General features: G+C 42.1%; 1 protein-coding gene across 2 annotated transcripts in view; it reads right to left on the bottom strand.

Annotated features, from left to right (window-relative positions):
- UGP2 (UDP-glucose pyrophosphorylase 2) overlaps positions 1 to 21,592 on the bottom strand; it is a 36,484-nt gene extending 14,892 nt beyond the window's left edge. The window contains exons 1-3 of one of the 2 annotated variants that reach the window (XM_053459334.1): positions 21,493 to 21,592; positions 7,003 to 7,130; positions 6,122 to 6,229 (exon numbers count right to left, since the gene is read on the bottom strand). In XM_053459334.1, the coding sequence (XP_053315309.1) occupies positions 6,122 to 6,229; positions 7,003 to 7,116 (222 nt within the window). In that variant the 5' untranslated portion in view covers positions 7,117 to 7,130; positions 21,493 to 21,592. Of the gene's footprint in view, positions 1 to 6,121; positions 6,230 to 7,002; positions 7,131 to 19,589; positions 19,890 to 21,492 lie in introns of those variants that run through there. The other variant, XM_053459333.1, reaches the window with a different exon arrangement.
- Between the last annotated feature and the right edge of the window lie 3,767 nt (positions 21,593 to 25,359).

Consider the following 25,359-nt stretch of genomic DNA (forward strand, 5'->3'; position numbering starts at 1 on the left):
TTCACAATAATTGCAAATGTCTATTTGATCTGGAACATTAAGTACCTGGCTTACAGCTTCACACAAAAGAGCTCCAGGAGGTCGATTCTAAGAGCACTAATGCATGGAAATAACCAGCTATACTGGAAACGCACATAGTTTCAGGTTTAAAATAGGACATACTTTCCAGGAAACACACACCTTCTACAGCATATAAGGTATACCCAACAGCACCGAATTCACTATAGGCGATCGGGTAACTCCATCCTATAGTCTGCTGCGGAGAATATTCTGTATCTATCACCAGTGTCTCGCTGGACACTAAAGAATACAGATATTTACCTTGGCCATCTGATCAGGAAGGTGCTCGCCAAGCTTCACTCAAAGATCTCGTAAAGTATGAAACGCCTTAAGAATGTGTGCTTGTCATTCACATGACTATACCTCATCCAGGGACGAACCTAATCTACGCAAACGTGGCATCTTGTGTACGGCGGAATTAGAAATTGGTTATTAATTATCGTTGATGCGATATTTTGAGAATCTAGTCTTTTCACAAGCGTATTCTTTAGAACTATGAGCAGCATCGCTTTTTATGCAAAAGGAAAAAAGTACAGGCATGAAGCCCTGCAAAATCAGCGACCCGGTAATTGCGTAACTGTATGGTAAGATGGAAAATCTCTAGAAGAAAACAGCACAGAAAGCAGAAGAGTGGTGAAAACACATAATCTGTGACCAACGGGTTCAATGGAATAAATTCTTAACTCAAGCGGTTAGGGGAATATCACTTCACCCACATCGACGCTGCTGATGCAGTCATTTTCCATGTTAAGTCACCTCTAAAAACATCATGCAAGATTACACCGTTCTGGACAATTAACTACATAAGGGAACACAAAGGTGTTTGATGGGCTAGTAGCATGCCTATTCCTAATTTAGAGTGCTGTATGGGATATATGGGTTATATGATACTTTATGGCTGTATAGCTTATCCTTTGCAATCGTAGGGCTACAAAGATGCGTAGGGGAAAATGCCACTAGGCTGCTTGGCTTTGAAAAGTCACTACAAAAAGCTTTGTGTGTACCGGACCAGGTGGCATTTGAATCATGGTGGGACCATTAAGTCATCTTTCTATGCAGTGACATTTCGTGAACGTGTGTTAGTGTTAGGACTACCAAGAGGCATGAAAAAGGTGTGCCTGTTACGTATGGTATTGAAGCAGATGATCACATAGAAGGAATATATAGATAGACACACACACACCTATTTGGGGGGTGTCCTTTTAGCGCCGGATGTGTTTGCTATCGTTTATGCTGCCTTAGGGAAAAGTGAGGTGTAGTTCTGCACGGCAATTTATGACTAATTTACAGGAACCTGACAGACATCAACTGATGAAACCCTTTAACATGCGGGATGAGCTGTCACTTATACGTCATCAGGCCAACCCAGACTGCTGGGCAGGGGCCAAGAATAGCGGGAAGCCGAGGCAGTGTCAAGTGAAGAAAAAAAAAAAAAACTACTGAAAAGTCACCATTTGAACCACTGTGTCGCTATGGAGTCTGCTACAATGTGAAATGAACTGCGCTGTAACTTACCACGGCAGGAATATCAGTGTTGGAGATCTTTTATCAGCATTAATAATAATATAAGTGTAATGATTAGCTAGTTAAGGGGAGGTTTTCCCATTTATAATGTAATGGAAAGTAAGGAATCCGGTATGTCAACAAGACTCACGATGAACTTTCACACATATCTAAGACAAATTGTACAGAATAATTTTATGGGCTGCTGCTCCTTAATTACGATTAATATTTACCAACTGCCATCATTAAAGAAACCCCACCATGTGCTGTATTCAGAGTTTAACGTATGACTCGCTGTAGCTAAAAAGATGGTCAGTGCTAAAGAAATGCATTTAAGGTTTTTGGGAAAACTAGTGATACATGCTATATTTCTATTTAGATGTATAATGCCATAAACTGCCATGTGTTCTCACGTTAATAGCGACTGACACCACTTTAAACCCCCAGCTGTTAAATATTTTGTTAGGAAGAGGTTTGACAAACTATCGAGGATGATGTGTTTACAGAGTAAACAGTATGAAAAATACTGTAAGAATACCAAGCCTTGATAAGAAAACACCAGCTTTAACGAAGGCTTAGAGAAACAGACAGGCCTAAAGAAGCTACATTTCTAGTGACGTGGTGGCCGGCTAAGCAATATATAGCATGCCTTAGGTGTTTTTAGGAATGGGATACACTGAGTATGCACTGTATTCTTGCTTTGTTTTGCCAAAATAAGCTCCAGCCTAATGTCAGAGCTGGCCCTGCTAAGCGAGAGGGAGGGGAGCTAGACCCAAGTCAGAACCGGAAGTGGAATAAGAACTCCAGCCGTATGTCTATGGCTTGTTAGGTGGCATCACAAGCAAACCTGGGACTTTACTCTGCTTCATGCCCAATTCTCATTCACCCACTTCTACATTCAACATCATTTCATTCACTAAAAGGGAAGGAGTCTGAACATAACGTCTTTATCCTATGAAGTCAGCTTGTCTGTACGTCTGCCATATAACACAGTTCTAGGGGACATATAAACTTGATACAAGTAATTGTGACATATCCCATGGAAACCAGAAATGCTGTTTGTGGGATATGGAAACTGGCAAACGTTTCTTCTGTTTTCCATGTCACTCTGGCTAAAATAAGTTTCTAGAGATTTCAATCTGTATCATTCTGCACCCAACGGAGTGACAGTGTTAAAAAAGGCAATACTACTGTTCAATACGCTTCTCTAATTTCAGATGTTAAATGTTATTTGCTTAAAAAACTAATGTTCAGGATAGGTTTCCTGAACATTAAAGTCATTGCGATGAGGTCAAAAAGGTCTAGATGTTCAAGGATGTTGGTGTCCTCAATGATTTGGGTTTACATAAAGGTTGGGGGCACTTGGTATGTAACACAATCTACTTGTTATGGCTTAGAATTGGTATTGGTAAAATGAAACCGAAAGAAGAAAAGAATATTGAACACAGCTTACCTCAGCCTTTACATTATGGTTTCCAAAGCTTAGCAAAGCAATATCTACCATATCACATTTGAACTCAGGTTTAGTGCAATTTGTGGTCAAATATAAATGCCAGTTGTAGGAGGCCATGACAGTAATGTATATGCCCCAGGGCCAAAACTCCAGTGTAAGGAAAACCATATGCCAGATTATTTTTTATTCAATAAAGAGGGAGTTGGCAGGAGAGTTTAGCTTTTCCCTGACTTCACTTTGCATTATGAAAAGCCAACCTTGGTAAGTGTTTTCTCATGAACAGCCATTTTAATTATGCATTTTGCAGGGCCATTTCAGCAGATACATTTTCTGGGGATGGCCCTTAACACATAGGGAATTCAGAAAGTTTAGCCCTCATGTCTACCACCGACTACCTCTTTAGAGAATAAACCTCAATAATGAAGATGTCAAGGACACATCTGGCTGCCCAAAGGCCAGCTTTCCCCACGGTCCTCATCATATAACACTGCGTTAACAAATGACAGTTTAAATCTATCACACATATACACACACATTGTATCTATTCCACTAAGTGTTTTTTTTTTACCAAGAACTTTTTTTCTTTAAAAAAGCACCTAACTTTTAGGGTGCGGCCTATATTCGGGTGCGCCCTGTAATCGAGCTGGCCAGCAGCCCTTGTCTGTTCAAGCATTAGATCTAAAAATGTGTTACTTCTTTATAAGTTGCATCGCACGTTCCTTTAGCGGTAATCTTGTTAAGTGAAGCATGTATTGATCTGTGTCTTCGGCATGATCACAAAGCACTCAGCCAGAACTGTTAATATTGGCAGCGGGAGGTGCTTCCCCACTAAGTGCTTAACACTTACACAATCTCTCGGTGTAACATGGCTTGCAACCGTTTAATTGTGCTTCTATCTGCTTCCTTAGATAACCTATGTAAAGAACTTAGTCAACTTAGTGAGATCTCCCCCAACCAGTGGAGCCCCAGGTCCAGGTTATGGAGCAGAGGCCCTGTCACCTGCCTGGAACAGCCACCCTAGGCCTAAATATGCCACTTCGTGCATTTTTCGGTAATATATATATATATATATATATATATATACTGTACATCATTGTTTATGTTCAGAAAATATATTTGTGAATATTTTTTCTACTTTTTGTTAGTGGGAATTTTTCACTCTGGGACATAAAGCCTACTTATGCGCCTGTGAAAAGGACTTCAGTACTTTGTTTCATTTTTATATTCCCTTCGGATTCTGGGTTCAGGCCAGGGTTGGCATACATCCATTCCTTCAGAGACATGATGGAACACAACAGATGTGGATTTACTGTGCTGTTTAATATTCATAGGAGTAGAATGTTTCTTGCTAGGAGAGGAGACTTAAGGCCGGGTTCTCTTGGAACATAGTACAGATCCCCCCAACCAAAGGAGATCAGATGATCCATGGAGTCACAGACGCAAGAAAAGTTTAATACATAACAGACACTGACTCAGAAAAGGATAGAGAAAGCTGTGCCTGTTATGCCAAAGTCAATCTTCAGTTTGTCAAAGTGCGATAAGGTAAAATGGCCTTGGGAATTATTACATTGGCACAAGGCTTCTTATTCAGAAGCCCAGTTCCTTAGCTAGCATAATGGCTGTGTGCCCATATGAATCATGCACCCTCCGCGCCCCATTTATCACAAACAAGAAGATGGTATTCTTATTCTGTCTTTACTCCACAGCAACACTTGATTTATGTCAACCCTTAAAATAACAGCACATTTTTGGGACTACTCTTTAGAAGATGATACTGCTTTTAGAGCGGATGATATTATATCTTGTAGTCTTTGCTTTTTTTATTGGATCCCCAACAGCCTCCATACTGTGTTATTCCCAGCACTGTGTCCTTCTGAGACAGAGCTCTGGGATATGATGGCACCCAGTAGAGGTAAGTCTTTGGCACCTAACACATCACTGGTTGGGTGCACTTAATTGTCTTGCGACACAAATGCAGGTGCTTTTGGATTGCAAGAAACATGTCACAGTTCTTCAGGGCTTGGCTAAAAACATAAACGCTCCCACTCTGCATCGATATTAACATGTTCATTACCGCCTGTGATTTGCTGTATTACATACGAACCAAAACATAGTAGGTTTATCAGCTGTAAATCATTTACCAATATTGAAAGTACACACTAGTACTAAACTAGTACTATACTAGTAAATGTTTTCTAACACATGTATTACAGTTTTCCCTTTGCTTACAGTGTTTGTGGGTTTGTAGAGACCCTACTGACTAAGCCAGTGCCGCGATGAGACCTTTTCTGACTCAATATCACCTTAGAGCTGGGCCAAGTATTGGCTTATAACCCCCCCTACCAAATCACAGCCCATGTGAGGAGGTGAGTACACCAGTGTAGGATTGTGGGTGCTCGTCGTCCCACCAAAGGCTGGGCCCATGCAACCATATCTCCTCATAACATACAGCTAAAGGGAAAACAGAATTTACATTTGCCAGCTTCATTTCTATGGTGACAACCACATAACATAATATGCAACTGTGATGCTATGGAGAAGAATTTGCATATAGATCTATATTCTACAGCAGGCACAGCTGGACTGAAAACTCTCTCAAAACATCTACTTGCAATATTCCTGTTCTTTAAAATCACCTTAATGTGTTCGCAAATTTTTATTGATCTGTCATTTGAGTGATGAAGACTCTGAGCTTGTGGGTAAGGAAGGCATAGTAATAACATTTCAGGCCACCTAGATGCCAAGGAACAGGCCCTGACTGGCCTTCTGGTACACCGGGTAATAGCCATTTCTCCAGAACACCCCCCTTCTACAAAAGCTTTCTTATGCATTAAAGTGCGTATGATGGCTGGAGTGTCCCTTTAAAAATTAGCACAGAGGGATCAGAAAAGGGGAGAGGAGTCTAAATTAGAAAATAAATTGGGAGTTATTTTAAGACTAAAATAGATTAAATATGCAGACTACTGAGCATGTTTACACTAAAACCAAGTGTTGTAAGTCACATAAAACCACAGTCTTAAGGGAACACACAAGATTAGTGCAGCTGCGTTTCCTGTTAATTGCACCGGGTACAGCAAGAAAGTGTAACACAATGTAACAACTCACAGAATCCTCCGGTGGTCTCTGAATCTTTCCCCAATCAACAGATGGGCCTTTTTCTTGCAGGAATCTATGAAACAAGCTCTGGAACCCATCAATATCTTTCTTAATGTGCTGCAAGAAAAGAAAAGGACATTTAAGAAAACATATAGAGATGGATTAATAAGAGGCGCTGCCCTAGGCCCGGCCAACGGTTTCTCCATCGGAACCTACGTCTCTACCTTTGTGCCTAGTGTCAGGGCATACACAGAAAGAGAGGTTGGAATGCAGCACTCAGTAATGAAATGGTGCACGAGCCAGGGTACCACCAAGTCCTTCAATAAATCCAAAATAAAGAAGCAGAGGCTCAGCACTCAAATGATAAGGTGAGTTTATTTCATGCAGGCAACGTTTCCACACACAGGTCTAAGGCTTGAGAAAGACCTGTGTGTGGAAACGTTGCCTGCGTGAAATAAACTCACCTTATCATTTGAGTGCTGAGCCTCTGCTTCTTTATTTTGGATTTAGTGTCAGCGCATGTCATATCCCATATCCATAGCCCCGAGCCTCAGAACGTCACTAAGGGCAAGGGAGAGAAACTACAGAGCTCTATGTTGGCTAAGCACAGGCCTCTGCGTTGTAAATAGGCAGGTAAGATCCCTGATCTCACTTGCTGACCCATTGTGTTGACAAAGGATGCTAACTGCCCAGCAGGACAGTCTACACGTGGTCAAGCGTACTGCTGCCCTTTGGTCCATAAGGATCTAGTCATTTTCTCAACACTCTTTTTAATTTACTCCATGCCACTCCCATTCCTCACCAGAATCCCACCCAGGTAGGCCCTCCTCAAACAAGCTTACAATCTAGAAGAAATGAAACATAAAACGATGTTATCATTAAACTATTACCTCTAGTTCCGATTCAGGAGCTGTAGATAATATCCTTTCCAGGTCCGCCTTCATGGCCTCCTCCAGTTCCTGCCGGATGGCTTGTTGAAAATGAGACACCCCGCCGGCAGACATTGCTTTGCTTAGATCTTAAAAACATAAACAGAACTACTACAAAACTGATTCCATGAGAATGTGTACAAACAATGCATATTAATAATCAGTATATTTGGTTTTGATATTAGATGGCTACGATCTCCTGAAAAGGCGTGTTAGAAATAGTTACCAAAATAGGTTATGCCACGCATAGAACCAAAATACAGCCTGTACAGTGTAAACAGACGACCGCTTGCAAAAGTAGAAGAGATTAAAAAAAGTTTTATATTTATTACAGGACAATGCATTACATGACATTCATTTGGTTTAGGAGGCAGGTTGAGGACACCAGGGCAGGTCTGGCAAATACACTATGTTGTTCTCTTGGACTGTAGATAGAAACATAGAATTTGAAGGCAGCAAAGAACCAGTCGGCCCATCCAGTCTGCCCATTTTTCCTGATGCAAAGACCCAGACCTTAATCAGTCCTTGGTCTCGTCTTAGATTCAGGATATCTTTATACCGATCCCACGCATGTTTAAGTTCCCTTACTGACTATGTCATAGAGCTGAGCTGTCATATCAACATCTTGTTTGGATGTGTTAAATTGCACTTCCCTCCAGCTTTTTAACACGAGATTGTATCCCTTTATTATAAACGTAATTTTTATTCTACCACTGAAAGCACAACAGATATTAAGTTAAGAAAAGAAATACATTCTGCAACTTTGCAATACGTTTTATTCAGACAAATTCTGAAGAGCATCCCGCAATTTGGGTCATATAGGTTTTCAGAAGACATACAAAGCGAAGATAATTTTCCTGTCTCTCTAATTCCACTCTCTGCTGAAGCCTTCTATAGAAGTTGGGGTTTTTTTGGGTCATAAGAGCTTATCATAACGCGCCTTGGTAATTTTCCAGATCACACAAACCTTTGACAAAGGGTTATAAAACAGCATTGTCCATAAATCGAACTTGAAAACATCATGAAAGACAATGCTAGGCCAATGACACTATGAGCAAGAACAATAACAGGAACCGGGGAAACGAGATATATAATTTATAATACAAAATTATATATATTACCCAAGAAAGGGTCTGTGACCAATCCTAACAGCTAGGTGTTCCTGGTTCTGACAAGAACAGCACTGCAGGTGCTCCATTTTTGTATTATTAAATCCTCGTCTCCAGGTTGCACGTCCTTAAATATATACACACGCAGTTTCATTTACATAGTGGAATTATGATGCGACTCGGACAGAAGTCTTTTTAACCACCAAGGTTTCAAAGACAGGAAGAGGAAACTTTCGTTGTAATCAGCAATGCCAGCCACACTGGTGTGAACATCTTCTATGCTAGGGTTACAACAGGAGGGCCAGGGGCCAAAGAAAACCAGAGGCATGATGGCATAGTTGCCAATAATGCCAGTTTAGTTAGGACTCTCCATAGGGGGACACATTTTGACCAGTGCCATGACTTTTGGGACTGCAGGTGCATGTGTGAAAGGGCTATCAGCTATCAGTATAACGGGGCGGCAGTGTCATGACATGCAAGCATTGTTGGTGTATGAATATGGTCTTTCCTATTTTGCTCCAGCAAAGGAAAGCTAGAAGTTTTATTTCTGCTGTGATCTGGTAACCTTAAATCTAGGAAAGTAAGGGGGTGTACAAAAACACAAAGGGTGATTCAGACAAAGCAATGGTTTATGAATATACATATTTTACCTCATTTGGTCCTCTTAGTCAGGGATCAATCACCCCATAGATGACCGCCCTATGCGTCTCACGGCCAAAGAACGGTGCTTGGCTATAGGCACGTTGGGCATGAAATCCTGATCCCTCGCTGAGAAAAGCCAAATGAGGTAAAATACATATGTTCATAAACATTACTTTGTCTGAATATTATTTTCTCTGAAGTTGTGGACCCATTTTGAGGTGCACTTAAGGGTTAAAGTGCCGCGTGGTCGAGCAACGTGTAGGCTGTGGATTACATGCGGTGTGAGCCGAGGAGTAACACTCTTCAGCTTTGAATTTTGATTTGATTATTTAATCAGCCAAATAAAAATACAAACAAAACAGAGTCCTAGAGGAGAAAACCAAAAGCCCCAAGCCTTGGAATTACCTCAAATATACCTGGGATAAGACAATTAGCTCATTTGTGATGCTTTTAGAAGCAGATATGAGACAGCGTAGTGACAAGAAGTAACAGGTGAAAACCGATTTGACATCCAGTCGCTGTGCTATTTAAACCTATAACATTTAGAAGCCAAAAGCTACGTTCCCAAGATCAGAGACCTAGTCCAGTAAAGAATGCATTTCCACCAATACGCCACGTACCATGTCCAGTGAACACTAATTTAATGGCTATCCGCATACAGTCAGATATGTGAAGTGACACAGGGACCAAGAGATGCTAGAACACTGGACTTTTCACTTATCAGAATCCCCCCTCCCCGTACGCACAGACGGTCCAGGAAGCAATGGCAGATTTTTCCAATTAATAGGCACTTTACGAGTTCGTGAGACAATATTATATCCCTACAATATCTGAGGGTGAATACAGTATCTAGTGCATGCCAAGGAAAGCACATAAGGCAACCACATGGCAGCCTCAACTGCTTTAGGATGATAAATGAATGTATCCAGGAATTAAGGTGACATTCCATGGCATCAACTAAAAAAATATGAATTTAATGAGAACTGACATTTAAATAATTTGTTTGAAATTCTTGTTTAAAGAGAAAAAGGGACAGTAATATTCAGGCTCATACTTCTATCCAGTTCCCAGTAATTAAAACAACAAAAAAAAAAAAACAGGTTGCCCTTTGTTAATAAGAACATACACGGCACTAGTCATCCAGTAATGGCGTAGCTGAAATGCACTCCATTGGGCGTCTACAAATGCACCCAAAAATAATAGTTTGACTAAAAAATGTATACTTGCCAAACTAGTTGGACTGATGAAGAATTTGAGCAGTTTATGAAAACTTCGGCTTTTGAAACAAACACACCTACATATTAGTGACATGCCACCCCACACTCCTGCAGATGACAATGAAGTCACTCCAGCGTAGCAATAATCTATTTTAACAACAAGGCAACGCATTTCGCAAACCACACAAACAGATCAAAAATAATGACAACATAAGGGATTGAGCCATGGAGACTTATGCCTCTGGCTGGCAGTTCTCTGGTGATTCCTTCAGGAATATAAAACCAAAACCGTAACAGAATTACGACTTTTGGCTACAGGAACACTAGCCAGCTGAGATCACACCTACAGGCTCTTCCTGGTTGGCTGAAAAAAACTGAACGCCTCAATTATCCCAGTAAATAGACCATTACCTGTTACAGATGTCCACTAATCACTGGGATTACACTATGGGATCAGTGCCAAAACTAAACTATACCGACGTTGATAGGAAAGAGTCTTTAAAAACTTTGTTTTCTCTTGTATCAACAACAAGATCAGACAACTTTACCAAATGACCTTCAATAAAATGTTTATTTGAAGGCGCGGGGTTTGAGGTATACATGTCTGAGGATGATGGGAACTCCAGCCCGAAAGCTATATTTTATATCTCCAAAGAAATGTAAAACACTGTGTCCCACCCCACCAGGGGAAAAACTGTCAAAGCTGGCAGAGAAGATTTACAGAAAGTTTCATAAATCTCTGTCCACACAAAAAAAATAACAGGGGCAATAAACGGAGTCATTCGTGTTTTCATTGGGTACGGGATTTCAGAATGAATTCTTTGATGTGTATTACAGAAGGCATTCTTCTGGGGATAATCTTATAACACTAAAACCTGCTTTGGCTCATTTGTGAAAATAAAGCTGTGCAATACAATTATTCTAGGTACGTCAGATTATTTCATAAGGTATGATAATTGCATTTTAAATGTATGTAATTAACCTACATTAACAATGAGAAAGAAATGTGTATATCAAATTTTCTAACAGCCGGAGGGACACTTGTTAGGCGGTGTAGCTAAAGGTGCAGTGAAGTGGTGGGGACTTTTGTTTGGCTGTATTAAGTAGGGGCGGCTATTTATGTGACTTCATTTAAAGGACGAATATATATAAAACAAATGTATAGGTGGATATAGAACACACTACACAATAAAGCCATTGACAGGATGCCACTTCTTTGGGGTATAAACTGTTTTACTTGAGGGTAGCAAGTAACCACGAGCAAGACTATGAAGAAGCTTCACCATGAGTTTTCAGCTGTAGTTCTAGAAAAAACGACTTACAGTTGTCCCGAAATAAAAAAAAGAGTTGGGACAAATATTCCAGGCTTACTTAAAATTCTGCCCCTGACTTGGTCAGACTAAAAGTTTTTAGTCTAAATTAGCTCATTGTGATTCTAACTGCACATGCCTATGTGTGTTTATATGATCCCAGGAACAAAATGATTCTAGCATGCAAAGCACAGCATAATATTTTATCCCCGGCATAAAGCCCCAGTTTTAATAGGGTAGTTTTGCATGGAACTTTGACACCCCAAAACTAAAGAGCACAACAGGCTGTTATAGTAACAATACACTGCAGACTCTGTTCTAGCAGCTCGTACAGCGCCTGGAAAGCGCTCCGCACGTGTTTTGGCTCCCAATGGTAAAGCAGCGAGAGGCCAAGGAGGCCCCGTCCCGAACAAGAGGCCGATTATATGCAGGAGAGCACTTCTCTTGTGCAATGTATTAGACGCTGCTGGGGTGTAATGGAGAACACATTTTCTGTGCAAATTAACCATTTCCTTAAATGTAGGCGTAATTGGAGAAACTGAAGTTATTACCATGGCTGTACGCGCACGCCAATGCATAATAGCATACCTGTGCATCCACACACATCTGGAGTTCCTAAAGTCCTCCTGAGTCAGGGACATAATATTGACCCCGAGGTTCATACTAGATGCAAAAATATGAGGCCATAGTTTTTCTAGGAACTATTCCATGACAGCTACTCCAGTCACAAGGGCAATAAACTGCCAAATCTCTCCCCTGTGGGCCAAGTCAGTGATGAATGACAACGCACAAGTAACATTAGCCAAGTCCCCTGTTGCTACTTTGCTAGCTGACTAGTCAGGAGAATCTAAATTATACCTTATCTCATTTATAATCTCCTTTATTTTACAACCCATATTCCCTAACTACCCCCATTAGCTTCTGTTTCGAGTACGGGTTTTCCTTTCCCCTGGAGTACAGGTCCTGTATCTTGGTTATGCACTAGTATTGAAACCAGCATGGCTTTCTAAGGAATTGACACAAACACTATATCGCAGAGAGCAAAACCCTGTGAACAATATGGCTCTTGGTGTAAGATCAGTTCCCACCATCACTTTTAAAGGTCTTAGCCTGCTATCTTGAGTTCTCATTAAGAAGTCCAACTATGTGTTGGCATGATCCAGACAGTGATCCCAACGGTGTACACTAGGAACACGCTGAAACGAGGGAGGAAAATGTCACATATTTAGAGTACACAAAGATCTGACGTTTGGAGGAAAATCATGGTACATTTCCAAATCTTCTATCCAAATTTATTTTTCCTAACTTGACGCCCATTTGTACAGACATGACCAAACACAAAGGTCTATTATTATACCTCGTGTGACATGTTAAGTGGGATAAGGTCTGCCTTGGAACTGATCAGCAATTTGAAAACACAGTCTACTAGCAAAGACTGGTGGACGCTACAATCACCTTCATTTTGGATAACAACACAAAGGTTTAGTAGCACACAGGGCAGCAATAATCCATATGGAACAAGCTTTTAGAGAGGTCATGCACAAACACTCTGGGCATCTCCAAAACAGAGAGCCGCTAACCTATTCTTCTAGTCATTAATTATTAAAGTACTTTTGTATATTAGTGGGATGTTCAGGATGAACTCATTCACATGCACTTATCTAGAGTATGGAAACCTCCAGTCAGCACTGAAACCACTAAGACAGTGACCCTGGCTAGAGGATAAAATGTCAAGCTATTACGGACGCAAAGGTTTTAGACATAAATAGACTTGTCCAAGGTCAAATGACCTTCAATGTACGTTACCTTAAAGAAACTGTTACCAGGGAGTTTAATGTCCCAGACAGCCTCACCAAGTAAGAACGCGTATTTGGGCACTTTGTAAGTACACAGCAAATAGTGTGTGTGTTTGAGGGGTTGCAGAATCCCCCCATGCCCCTGCAAAGGAGACACCACTTAAATATACAGGAGTCACATATGCATTAAAAAGCACATGATGGTGGGAGCATCGCTTTAAGGGAGAAAAATGTTACAAAGGGAGTATTAGTGTTTACATGAATTCTAACGTTTAAAGCCATGTATCTATAGCACAGCTCTCCTCTACTACTGAAATGAAAGACGCAGGAATAACCCCCCAAAGAGGATCAAATATGCTGCAAACGCTTTCTTATTACCAGAGAATTCGCCGGGCTGGGGAGGGTTCTGCAGAGATTGTAATAAAGAGTGAATAGAAGAATGTAAGTGTGACACGGCCACTGAGAACGAGCCCAAAAGGGCCTCATCTGTCGGGCTGGGGGCCAGCAAAGGGGGTAGAAGGAGATCTGCGATGCGTTTCTGTATTGATGCTAGGAATTAAATGCAATAAAACGTGGATTGACTGTTCCTTTTAAAATCGGAGGCTGCGACCTGAACCTGCTGTTATTAGTGTACACGACTGAAGGGGCATCATGACCATATCGCTGACCACGTTATATTCCTTTCGTCCCGGGGCACATCACGGTCTCAGTAGAGACCCAGAGAAACCACAACACGCTGTTACTCAGGGATGGCTCTAGATTTATAGAGACCTTGGGAAAGATGAGGGTCCCATCAATAATACAAATCATGAAAATAATTATACACAGGTTAAGAACACACTAGATTAGATGGCAAATTGATTATAGCAGAATAACTTTAGGAGAGATCAACATCTTGCCAACTCATATCATGGGGGAGTTTAGAGCAACAACTCCTCTAAGCAACTAATTAACGGCTTTCAATGGTAGCATCGCCTCGCGTTACCCCTACTGTAAATAGGGAGGTATTGGATGTCAATTTCACTCATTAAAAACAGATTTGACAATTTTCTGCCAATAGCATTTAAATGCTGAATTACAGAATAAAAAATCTAAATCTAAAATGTGTTGGTTAATGGCTACCAGGTGGCACTTTTTTCTTCTGTTTGTTCATTCAAAAATGGATGATTTACAGGGCAGGCAAACTTGTTCTGCAAACTTAGAGCCCTTCCAATGATCGTGTTTATTGGTGATTTAGTAAGCTAATATGTTACTGCTTCGTATAATCTTCCTGAAGCAAGACTGAATATGGTCAGGCGTGCCTGCTTCCACACCACTTGAGGTAAGAATTCTGTTATTGTGTTACACTACAGACTATAACTCCAATACACCCTACTCAGCCTTAATCTTACCGTTATGGTTACTGTATTTAGCTTAGCTCAAGGACTAACTAGGAATGGGTGTTAACGACTCAAGTTTGGAACAAAGCCTTAGACTGAACCATCGAAGACATCTCCTGCAGCAGAAGCTTTAGACGGGACCATCGAAGACGTCTCCTGCAGCAGAAGCTTTAGACGGGACCATTGAAGACGTCTCCTGCAGCAGAAGCTTCACTGGGCTTTAGCCTTTCATAATTAATAGTGAAGTATTAATTAAGTATTAATCAAAAAACGCTCCCTTTAGTGATTAAACCCAAATGTGTTTCCCTAACAAATCATACGTATGGAATAAAGCACATCATGCTTTTTTCTGTTTATGCAGGAATATCTTACATTAATGTTTTTCACTAGCAAATACATGGAGGGACTCATTCATGTATGAATTTCACCCCCCACCCCAGCTCCTTGACTTGCAGGTTGAGCACTCCTGCTTAGCAGCATGCACAAGCGATATCCTCACCACTAGACAACTCCAGAGCTAGCTTACACATCAGCTCTGAGGGGTCTAAGGAGACCCCACATGTGCATGCACAGAAAGTACTCTCTATCATTCATGCTTTTTTGTTTTAACCAGAAAATATGTTTACACACTTCCTATTTGTACCATAACGGCCAGCAGCACCAGGAGTCCCAGGCAGCAGCCTTAACGCAATTCAAAAACTAAATTTTTACTATGGGAGGACACAGGGAGGGTCTCGTAAATAAACATGGAATGTTGTAGGATGGGAGGTGTGGGCTGTATGGGCTCTTTTCTAAAATGAGAACATGGAAGATGCTGCTCTTTCCTAGAAGCTCAGGATACTTGCTGGGTAAGAGTGTGTGATAGTGTTCAGCAGCCCTAAAAGTCACAATCATTTGTATGCAGAGGATCCTGCAATTTTTCGGTTCTTGATCTAATACATTAAGTTCTTACACATGAACGTTCATCCTACCCCTGCCTAAAATATTATGTTGCCTAATGTTTCATTTAGTCTAGGACCAGCCCTGACTGCCAGTCCCGGTTATAATACAATGGCGGTGAAAAACCTCCGCCTTACAGAGGCTAAAAGGCATGCTTCAGAGCATTTTCCCCTGCTTGGAAAGCCAACGTGAAACATGCATTTAGACAGTTCAGGTTTAAAAAGTTTCTTATAAGGATATATATATTCATGCCGGCTTTGGACATAATATTTTATTACGTCAAACAACAGCATGAATGAACACAAGACAAACATTGTATACAAAAACACTGTACCGACATATGCAGCGCGTCACCAAACAGGTCTATACTGCACTAAGATCAATAGGCTTGGCCCCTTTGTAGAGGGTCAGTTTGTTACATAAAGGTTTACAACAGATAATTGAGGGGTTAAACATCTTTCCCCTGTGAAACTTTCTTGCACAGAGTACACGGAAGAATTTGACAGTTCACTGAGTTTTTGCAAGCAGCTGGGAGGGCTGTTGGTCTACATTCACTGCCCTTGCTGAAAACCTGGTCAGTCCTAAAGGAACATATTTGGTGGCTTTCAATTGCATAAGGGTACATAACATTTTTTAGTTTATCACTTTTTTTCTTACAAAACCACCATTGCCTCCACTGGGTTGGCAGCACTCTCACACCAACCCCATTAAAGCTGTAGCCAAGTCACATCAGTGAGGCATTAGGCACGGTGTCCAAGGACAGACTGTGATGTCCTGTAGCTGCCAGCTGGCCAGCCTGGCCCCAAAGCGAGCTTGGTTTACAACCTGGCATGAGTGGGCTGAAAATAATCACTGGTCACAAAGATATAATTGGTGGCTACGGAAAGTAAAGTTCCCTTAATTAATAAATAAAAACAATGCAGAAGAAATAAATCTATGCTTTGTTGGAAGTTCATCATGAGTGAATGCATAATTGTATGTAGATAGCAGCATTAAGTGAATGCATACATTAGGAGTGAATATCACTGGCACCCATCACAAATTCAGGTTTAGCACCTTCAGGTGAGCACACCATTCCTTTCAGTTTGCGGATACTTAAGCTCCACGTTTTAGGTGTATTAGTGCAAACGTATGTAAATGCGATGCTGGATGTATATGCTTTCTGTTACTACCGTGTTTCCCCGATAGTAAGACACCCCCGATAGTAAGACGTATCGGGGGTTTCAGAGGGGTCGGCTAATATAAGCCGTACCCCGAAAGTAAGACATATGTCTTACTTTCGGGGAAACACGGGGGATTTGCCGGGTCCGCCACTCTAAGGGGCCGGGAAGTCCCCACCAAGGCCGGCCTTACGTGTCTGCGGCCGCACAGGATTTAAATTAAAACATCGGGGTTTTTTTTTTAACTTTATTTAACATCCTCCATGTTAAATAAAGTTTTTTTAACTTTATTTAACATGGAGGATGTTAAATAAAGTTGAAAAAAAACCCCGATGTTTTTATTTAAACCCTGTGCGGCCGCAGACCCCTAAGGCCGGCCCCTTAGAGCAGGGCCGACCTTTGGGGTGTGCGACCGCACAGGGCGCCACACTCCAGGGGGTGCCAACCTGCGGCACCCGGCACCCCTCCAGAGACGGACAGTAATGTCCGCCGCTGGAGGAGCAGGCTCGCAAGGGAGCGGTATCGGAGGTCTTTAACAGACCTCCGGCTCCCTTGAGTGATTTTAAGCCGGGTTCAACCCGGCTTAAAATCACTCAAGGGAGCCGGAGGTCTGTTAATGACCTCCGATACCGCTCCCTTGTGATCTGCGCGGCAACAGCTGTTGTGCGCCGGGGTTTCTTGTCAGATCCCGGCGCACAACACTGAAGCCGCGCCCACCGCTGTCCGTGCCCTCTGAACCAGGAAGAAGACAGAACTGAAGAAGAGGAGCGAAGAGGAGGAAAAGAAGCTGAAAGAAGAAAGGAAAGGTAGGAAAGAATTAAGTGAGAGTGGATTGGTGTATGTGTGTGTGGATTGGTGTATGTGTGTGTGGATTGGTATATGTGTGTGGATTGGTGTATATGTGTGTGGATTGGTATATGTGTGTGGATTAGTGTATATGTGTGTGGATTTGTGTATACGTGTGTGGATTTGTGTATACGTGTGTGGATTTGTGTATATGTGTGTGGATTGGTATACGTGTGGATTGGTAGGTGTGTTGATTGGTAACTTTCGGGGTATGTCTTATATTGGGAAAAAATTGAGAGTGATGGGTGTTATGCTGTACCATTTCCAATGTCCTTTTCATGATCTAATTATGCTCTAAAAGTACATCATAACTCCCATCACTCTCAATTTTTTCCCAATATAAGACATACCCCGAAAGTAAGACATAGTGGGGCTTTTAGGGATAAAAAGAAAGTAAGACACTGTCTTACTTTCGGGGAAACACGGTAGCTGTTCAAGCAATATGTGGGTCAGTGTCAGGGTACAGATTTCCCCTTAGAATGTTGGTGGCCAACTAGAAGCCCGCGCAGGCCAAACGTGAGTCTACGGGGTTCATCATCCCTGAAAAACCCAAAGATTACATGATTAACAGCAAGGTCCTAAACAGCAAGCCGGACAAACCAATGTGAAGCAACGCTATTAACACTACGAACAACCTGCACGCAAAAATATATTAGTCACTTACAGTACAACGCGGAGGGAAACCAGAGACATAAAACATTTCCTCCTTCACATCACTGAAATGCAGACAGATTGATAACTGTTCAAAATAACAGGAATGGCAGGATGTGAATTTCAGTGATGATTCGGACAAAAGAAACGTGAACGTGCAACTCGCACCGATCAGCCCTATTCCTATTATTGTCACTAATCACCGAGAGATCACATGCATCACACACAACACACCGCGAGTAGCATCACGTCAATGCCATGGGTAAAATAACACAATATTTGGCCCCGATATCCCTTAAAAAATGTTTTTAAAAAATGCAATGTTTTTAACAGCAATGCAGTGCGGGAGATGTATAAGAAACCAGATGGTACAAAGGCTTTATGACCTCAATAGACAAAAAGCCTCCAGTGTGAATGAAGACAGATAGAAATGCACTCATTTAAGTCTAATAAACATGTCTACAAAGTTTGTTGGTTTTTTTTGGGGGGGGGTGCAGTTAAATCATTGAAAAATAGTACTTGATTCTGTCCCAACAATTAAGATGCGGAAATGGGGCAACACGGATCAAATGGATTTCTCAATCTCAGAATTACAAAATTAACAGTATTCTTGGTTAATGTATAAGACCCCAAGTTAACGGGAAGAAAATAAATAACCATTTAGTTATACCTTGTGGGAAGGAAACGGCACAATTATCACAGTTTGGTTGGATCGTAAAGAAGTGAAAATAGAACAATTTATTGTATTAATTTATGTCTTCTTCGGTGCATTAACACTGGAAATATACATTTGGCCTTTTAATATAGGAGCAGTGTTAAAAGTAAATTGTGTTTCTTTTAGGAAACGGGAAGCCCCAAAGCGGGAATCTATGGCTCATTATCCCTGTATCCACTAGCAAGAGGTCCCAGTGTTATCCCGAGCTCTCCCACACATATCCCAGTACACAGGCTCTGCATTCTGCACACCGCCAATCCTGCCTCTATGCAAACATACATTAATGCTGTCAGGAAGAACATTACAGCATTGCAGTAAAGGCATTTCTGTTCCTTGTGACCTCCAGGTCCTTGGATATTGCCCCTGCCTTTTCCCAGCGCATACACATTAAACAGAGCCTGCCAGCAATGTAACAGTCATTTACACCAAGAATACTAATTACAGAGAATCATCTCAGAGGGCTGGGAGCAAAGAGCATACAGTTGGAGGGCAGAGATGAGCAGCTTGTGGTTCCTGCACGTATTCCTCCTCCTCCCCACCAGCAATTATCTAGGATTCACAATTAGGGGAATCCTCATCAGGAGGTACTGGAGGGTACACTGCCGGTCATCAGTGTGCACAGCTTCAGCATTGGTAGCATTTTAAGCCAAGAAATGTTGGAGGTGGCAGTGGGCAGTCTGGGCAAATGCATCACGTTAGGCAAGAATATATTTCATTAATATAGGGCTCATTGCATTAACAAAAAACTGTTAATTATATTAATTTTAAAAAAATGTCTACATACCTCCTGCAAACGAAGACATCCTTTTATAAGCTTCAGCAAAATATTCTAACACAAGAATCAATCACAAGACGAGTAATCAGCGATCTTATCAACAGGCAGACATGAGAGTGCCAGCCCCAGCAGTGACACGGGCAGATTCCTGTGCGGAGGGGAGATGTTCTGCTGAACCCCCCAACAAAGACGAGGTGGTAACAGAAGACACGGGGCAAAAACGGACTTTATCGAGCAGCTTGTCAGGGGCACCTACACTACTTGCCCCCGTGTGCACAGAAACACCTCCTCGCATCCACTGGGCAGGGGCAAAAACTCGACATCTACATTTCATCAATGGGGGTGGGCGTGTCCGAGATGGCATGTGACAGCCCTCCAGCCAAAGGAGGCGCAGCCTAATGGTGCACGTACTCTGCCTCCTCCTCTCATTGGTGAGTAATGTGTTAACCCGTTCATCTGAATCATGTGGCTAAGGCAGGGGCACCATGTATAACCCCACTACAGTCACTACCCCCTACAAGTAATGACTTACAACTCCCATCACCCAGAGCCAGAGCACGATGGGGGCCGCACGTATCCCATCCCCTCGCCACATCTATACTCGCTAATTTAACAGGGGCGGAATTATATTATCTGAAGCCCTTTTGGTAACCCATCAGCCCCGCTTCGGTGTAGTTGTAACACATGTTACGTCACAGGTAGGGAATTCGCGCCCCGCCCTTTTGTAGCCACTTCCCTCCGCAACGCCTGGTGGCCTCCCACTCCCCGCCAGCCAACCACATTCACACACATGCCTGAGTAGCAGAAGCTTGGAAGCCAGCGCTAGCCAGAGATGGAGCTCGCACAGCTGGATGCGCGGCTAGGTAAAATGGTCTCGAGTGTACACCAAAGGGTTAAATCATCATGTCCCAGCGGGGACAATAGAACATTAATATATAGGATGGGATCTACACGGATCATAGAGCAGGCTCTGACTCATTGGGGTTTATTCACTAAACGAAGCGTCTGCTAGAGATCCGTGTTTTAGCTCCTATACATTATGAAGGACCAATTCCAGTGAGCTGCGAGAATAGTTTAGCTGGCCCTGTATAATGTATAGTTATAACAGCGAGCTTTCCTTAACCGTTGAGTTACACATTATACAGGGCCAGCTTAGTCATTAAGGCTAGGGAAACCTGCTAGGCTCAGTGAAAATAAATGTCAACCACCCTCCTTTTTGTGGAAACACATTCCCGGGATATCTGTTCGCTAGCGCCCGGTGTCCGCGTGCTGCCGTTCGGCACGCCAATGGCTTACAGCGCGGTTTATTTTAGGAAGAGGCGACAGGCTGGGTGTGACAGATGTGACCCCGGCTCGGAGCAGCAGGCAAATGCTGACCTTGGGCTTTATTCACTACAGGGAGGGTTCTGTTTCAGCGCATATGCATTATGAAAAGCCAAACCCAATGAGCTTCTGCTGCGGAGGAACTTGGCTGGCCCTGTATACTGTATAGTAATGTTGAAGGGAGATTTCTTCAGCGTCCTTACATTGAATTATGCATTATACAGGGCAGCTCGGGCATTCACGCTGGGGGATCTTGCTGGCTATTGCCCTTTATAATGAATGGGGAAGTGAGCGTTAAAAGCATAACTCGCTGCAGTGAATACACCCCCTTGGCTTTCTCACACCAGCTCGGCTGCACGAAGTCACAAGCGCCGTATGTATATGGACATACCAGTACTGCCAGCGTATGTGCATGCACATATATAACGGTGCTGTCCATGCAGCCATTACATGCATATGGATTGTTGTAACCAACGCAGGGCCCTGATTGCCAGGGAGTGCACACGGATATATCAATAGCCCCGTATGACCGGTACACGGCTGCTCCATGCCGCACATGCAGGAGGGAGCCCGAGCCGCTGATACGCACCTTGCTGAGGGAAACAGAACCGGGGCCAAGCCGCCCTGCACTAAGTGTCTGAGAACTTCCGACACCCGCTGACATCACTAGCCCAGCCCACTGCTTACTAAAGGGATTTACAGCACGGAGGGCGCTACCCAATCACAAACAAGGATTGTAAGACGCTTCTCCTGCTGACCAATGAGAAGCGGCCAAATAGGACAGGTTAGCCAACCCACATCAACTGTGGCAAAGGACGGTAAAGTCACCTGGTTATAGGTTAGTGACGTCACTAGCGAGCTTGTTTGTTGAGTGAAGGCCTCGTACGTCACTGACGTACTGTACAGGACTCCCTTGTGTTTGAGTAAACCGTGCGGAATGCTAAGTAAACATCTTCATTTCCTGCATTCTTAAAAAAAACTACACATTTCATCTATAACTAATGAGGCTAGAGATTCAGTGGAACTGCACAGCAAATATGAAGAACATCACCATGGAAACCAGAGGAATGTCCCCTATGCGTATTGCTTACATTGCTAAAGAATTTGCGCATGTAACATGCAGAATGACATGTATGTAGGTAACCAATCATCAGGGCAGGCCCAAGGCTAACATCCTGTTCAAATACCGCATCTTATTACCCCCTGGGATATTTTTATTTTATTGCAGTGCACAGAAATGTAAAAAAAATCTGGAGTGCATTAAGAGAGAAAATCTCCATAGTGTGTAATAACTGCAATAATAAAATATATGTATAATAATATAGTATATCCACCAGAAAAAGCACACGTCAATGGTACTGAAGAGCGCCGTGTACTTTTTGGTATCTGTCTCTGTCCATCTAAGTGTGTAAACACTGGGTAACTGGGTTAGCATTAGATAAATAAATAATATAAAATTGAGAACTTTTGTAACATTTCATCAGACCTGTCACTGGCATTTGCTTTGATGACGGCCGTCAGCATTTCCTGCAGATTCCCCAGAGTATTATTGATAATTCTGTATTATACTGAGCTTATATGCAAAGGGAAGGCTTTGTCGGAAAGCCCCAGATGTTAAGCTGCCAGAATGTGATAGTCTAAAAAAAATACATTTGCTAAAGTTCAGATGGAGTAAATCACTGGTAATCTACGATAAAATGAAGGAAATGAAGGAAATGTTCATTTTATTGTTTTGGTTTTCTCCCTCTCATACATATGTATATAAATTGTCTCAAAGGTTTAACAAGCAATGTATCTCATACAAGTGTCGACAAAGAGAGCCACATCTGTACCTAATCCCAATCCCCCAACAAAAAGGAGCAGAACTGAAATGCCTGCTGTGTGCATCTGCAGTTCAAGGTATACTTCCAGCAACCATTTGTCTCACAATATCCACATCATTGATCTGATGGGGTTCGTTCTCTCAGTACCAGGGGGACTGTAGATGGAAAGTGCGGTGAGACCTATAGACAGCTTGCTGACTGTCTGCCTTCAGTACTATGAGATCTATCCAATGTTTAAACATAGAAACATAGACGTGTCGGCAACCCATCTAGTCTGCCCAACCTTATCTTATATCTAGAATATTTAAATTTAAGGCCTTTTTTCACAATATTGTTGGTTGTCCTCCTGGGCTGTAGTACAGGTTTAGACCTACTTTGCAGAATTTTATGATTTACTGTTGGCTAATTATCACTTCATTTTTGGTGAAGAATCCACTTTTTATATTTCCAGGTACACAGTCACACCGTAAATAATGGGAGTTGTGTCCAATCATATCTGGTCCAACAAATGCTGGTTTTCTGTCTAGAAAACTATGCATTTCCCCAAAATATTTTGAATATATGTTACACGACTGCAAATCCCCTCAGGTATTTACCTGTCTGAACTCCGTATGTCCAGTATACATGGCGCGGACAGCTCTCAAATCTCTATTTAAACTAATCCTCAGTGAAAGATTAGACCTGTTCTCATGTCTCATATTCTGCAATCCCAGATCTTTGCTGGCAAGGCTTCTAGTGAAGACAATTATCTGTCCCATAACCTCTGTGAAGCATGTCTCAAAGACACATATGACTTGAGAACGGGCCCGTACCACGCAGCTGTCAGACAAAGAATAGCATTGTAAATTATTACACTACGCGGCCCCAAAATGTGAGAAAGGGACATGGGTTCTTGAAAGTGCAAGGATTCCCACGGGTGCATAATACTGGAGAAAAGTCTCACAATGGAATAAAAGTTCTATATGATACTGTTTCATGTGCATACTGTAATGAAAGAGGGTAGGGGAATGTGATTAAATTAATACAACCTATTTTTTCCAGGGGTAGGTATTGGTGGAGGAGCTATAAACGCAGTGGATCCACGTTTGTCTCTATGAATCTAGACCCATGTTAAACTCTTTCCCACCTATGGCCAGAGTTGGCGCTATCATCTAAAGATAATAAACAGCTGCTTAATGCCTTAGAAGGCTTAGAGGATATGGAAGGGGATAGACATAGATTCCTGTAATTAATGCAGTCCTTTCGCTCAGTCTGATTATACATATTGTAGTCTTTATTTTAGGTTAATTAATCTACTTGTCCCATATATTATAGAGCCCCCGTAAACCTTTTTGTTTAGGACCCCTAACAACCTAAAGCCTCCTGTGCTGTCTGACCCCTCCATACATCCTTTTTTAATACATAGACATATCCATTTAATGTACACAATGCAAGGCTGCATTCAAATACATTGTGCCCTGTACATCCCTTCTTTATAAGTGACTGTACCCAAAACCTTTAAAGTTCATAGTGAAGTAACAGAGACAAAGAAAGCCAATTAGCCAAATGCAAGTGAGAAATTTCCATACGTAGCCCATCAAGCCGTGGCAAACTGGGGAGCCTGACCACCTTCACTTGCCACCCTAGGTGTAGTTGGGTAGGTGTATGTAAGCGGGTGTTCAAATCAGGGCTTAATATATGAATGTGTCTTCAGGAGATAAGAATTGGTCTTTCAGAAGCCTACCCCTGCAGTACTTGGCATTAATAATAATTCACCAAGTGGACAAAGATTATGTATATGTAGGTATTCAGTCTTAAATGGCTGGACTGGCCACCCTTAGCATAAAAAGCGATTAAACAGCAATTAATAAAATCATTTATTATACCACCTAGTAAGAGAGAGCCACATGAAAATATGCGATAAACAAAAAGCACACATTCCAATACCACAAATGAACAAGTATTATACCTGTGTGGGTGGTTTGAATTATTAAATATACAAGGATGGCCCGAAATCCATAGAAATACGCAGGCATCCTTGTGAACCTTCGACACTCCCTTCCTCGCTGTGCCATTTATGACTCCAAAGGTCACCCCTGGAATATAATATAAAACAGAGCCAGCTAGAAAAAATGTTAAACTCTGTGCACGTTTGGCAAGAGACATTGAGTTCATCTTGACCTTTGTCAAGGTTCAACCATGTACCAGGCCACCCTCTATGAGGTTAGTAATGAGGATCAAGGACCAGTCCTATTGCACCTGTCGCACAAACATTGCCCAGCACATGGTAGAGAGGAACTCATCCAGTTGAGAGCTGCCTGCTTAGGTGTGCACTATTTTTGGAGCAAAGAACTTACGCTCAACCCACCACTCAAGTTACTGTGACTTTCTGTTTTGTTTTTTTTTTCTGCTGTCAACTCTGATGCTTCGTACTAATGTTTATTCATTACCTCTACTTACCAGTTGTACCCACCATAACAGCTTCAAAGTGGAAGTGGAAATATTTATTGGAACTCCTTCTGTTCTTTGAGTGGATACATCTCATTATAATGGGAGCTTGAGCAAAGAGGTTCCTATTTTGTTGTTTTTTTGTTGTAAATCGGGATTGACACTCCTCCAGTGGCAGGTGCTAATGAGGGCCAAAAGGGACAGTT

This window comes from Spea bombifrons, chromosome 3 (genome assembly GCF_027358695.1).
Source record: "Spea bombifrons isolate aSpeBom1 chromosome 3, aSpeBom1.2.pri, whole genome shotgun sequence".
In the NCBI taxonomy this organism is placed as follows: domain Eukaryota; kingdom Metazoa; phylum Chordata; class Amphibia; order Anura; family Pelobatidae; genus Spea; species Spea bombifrons.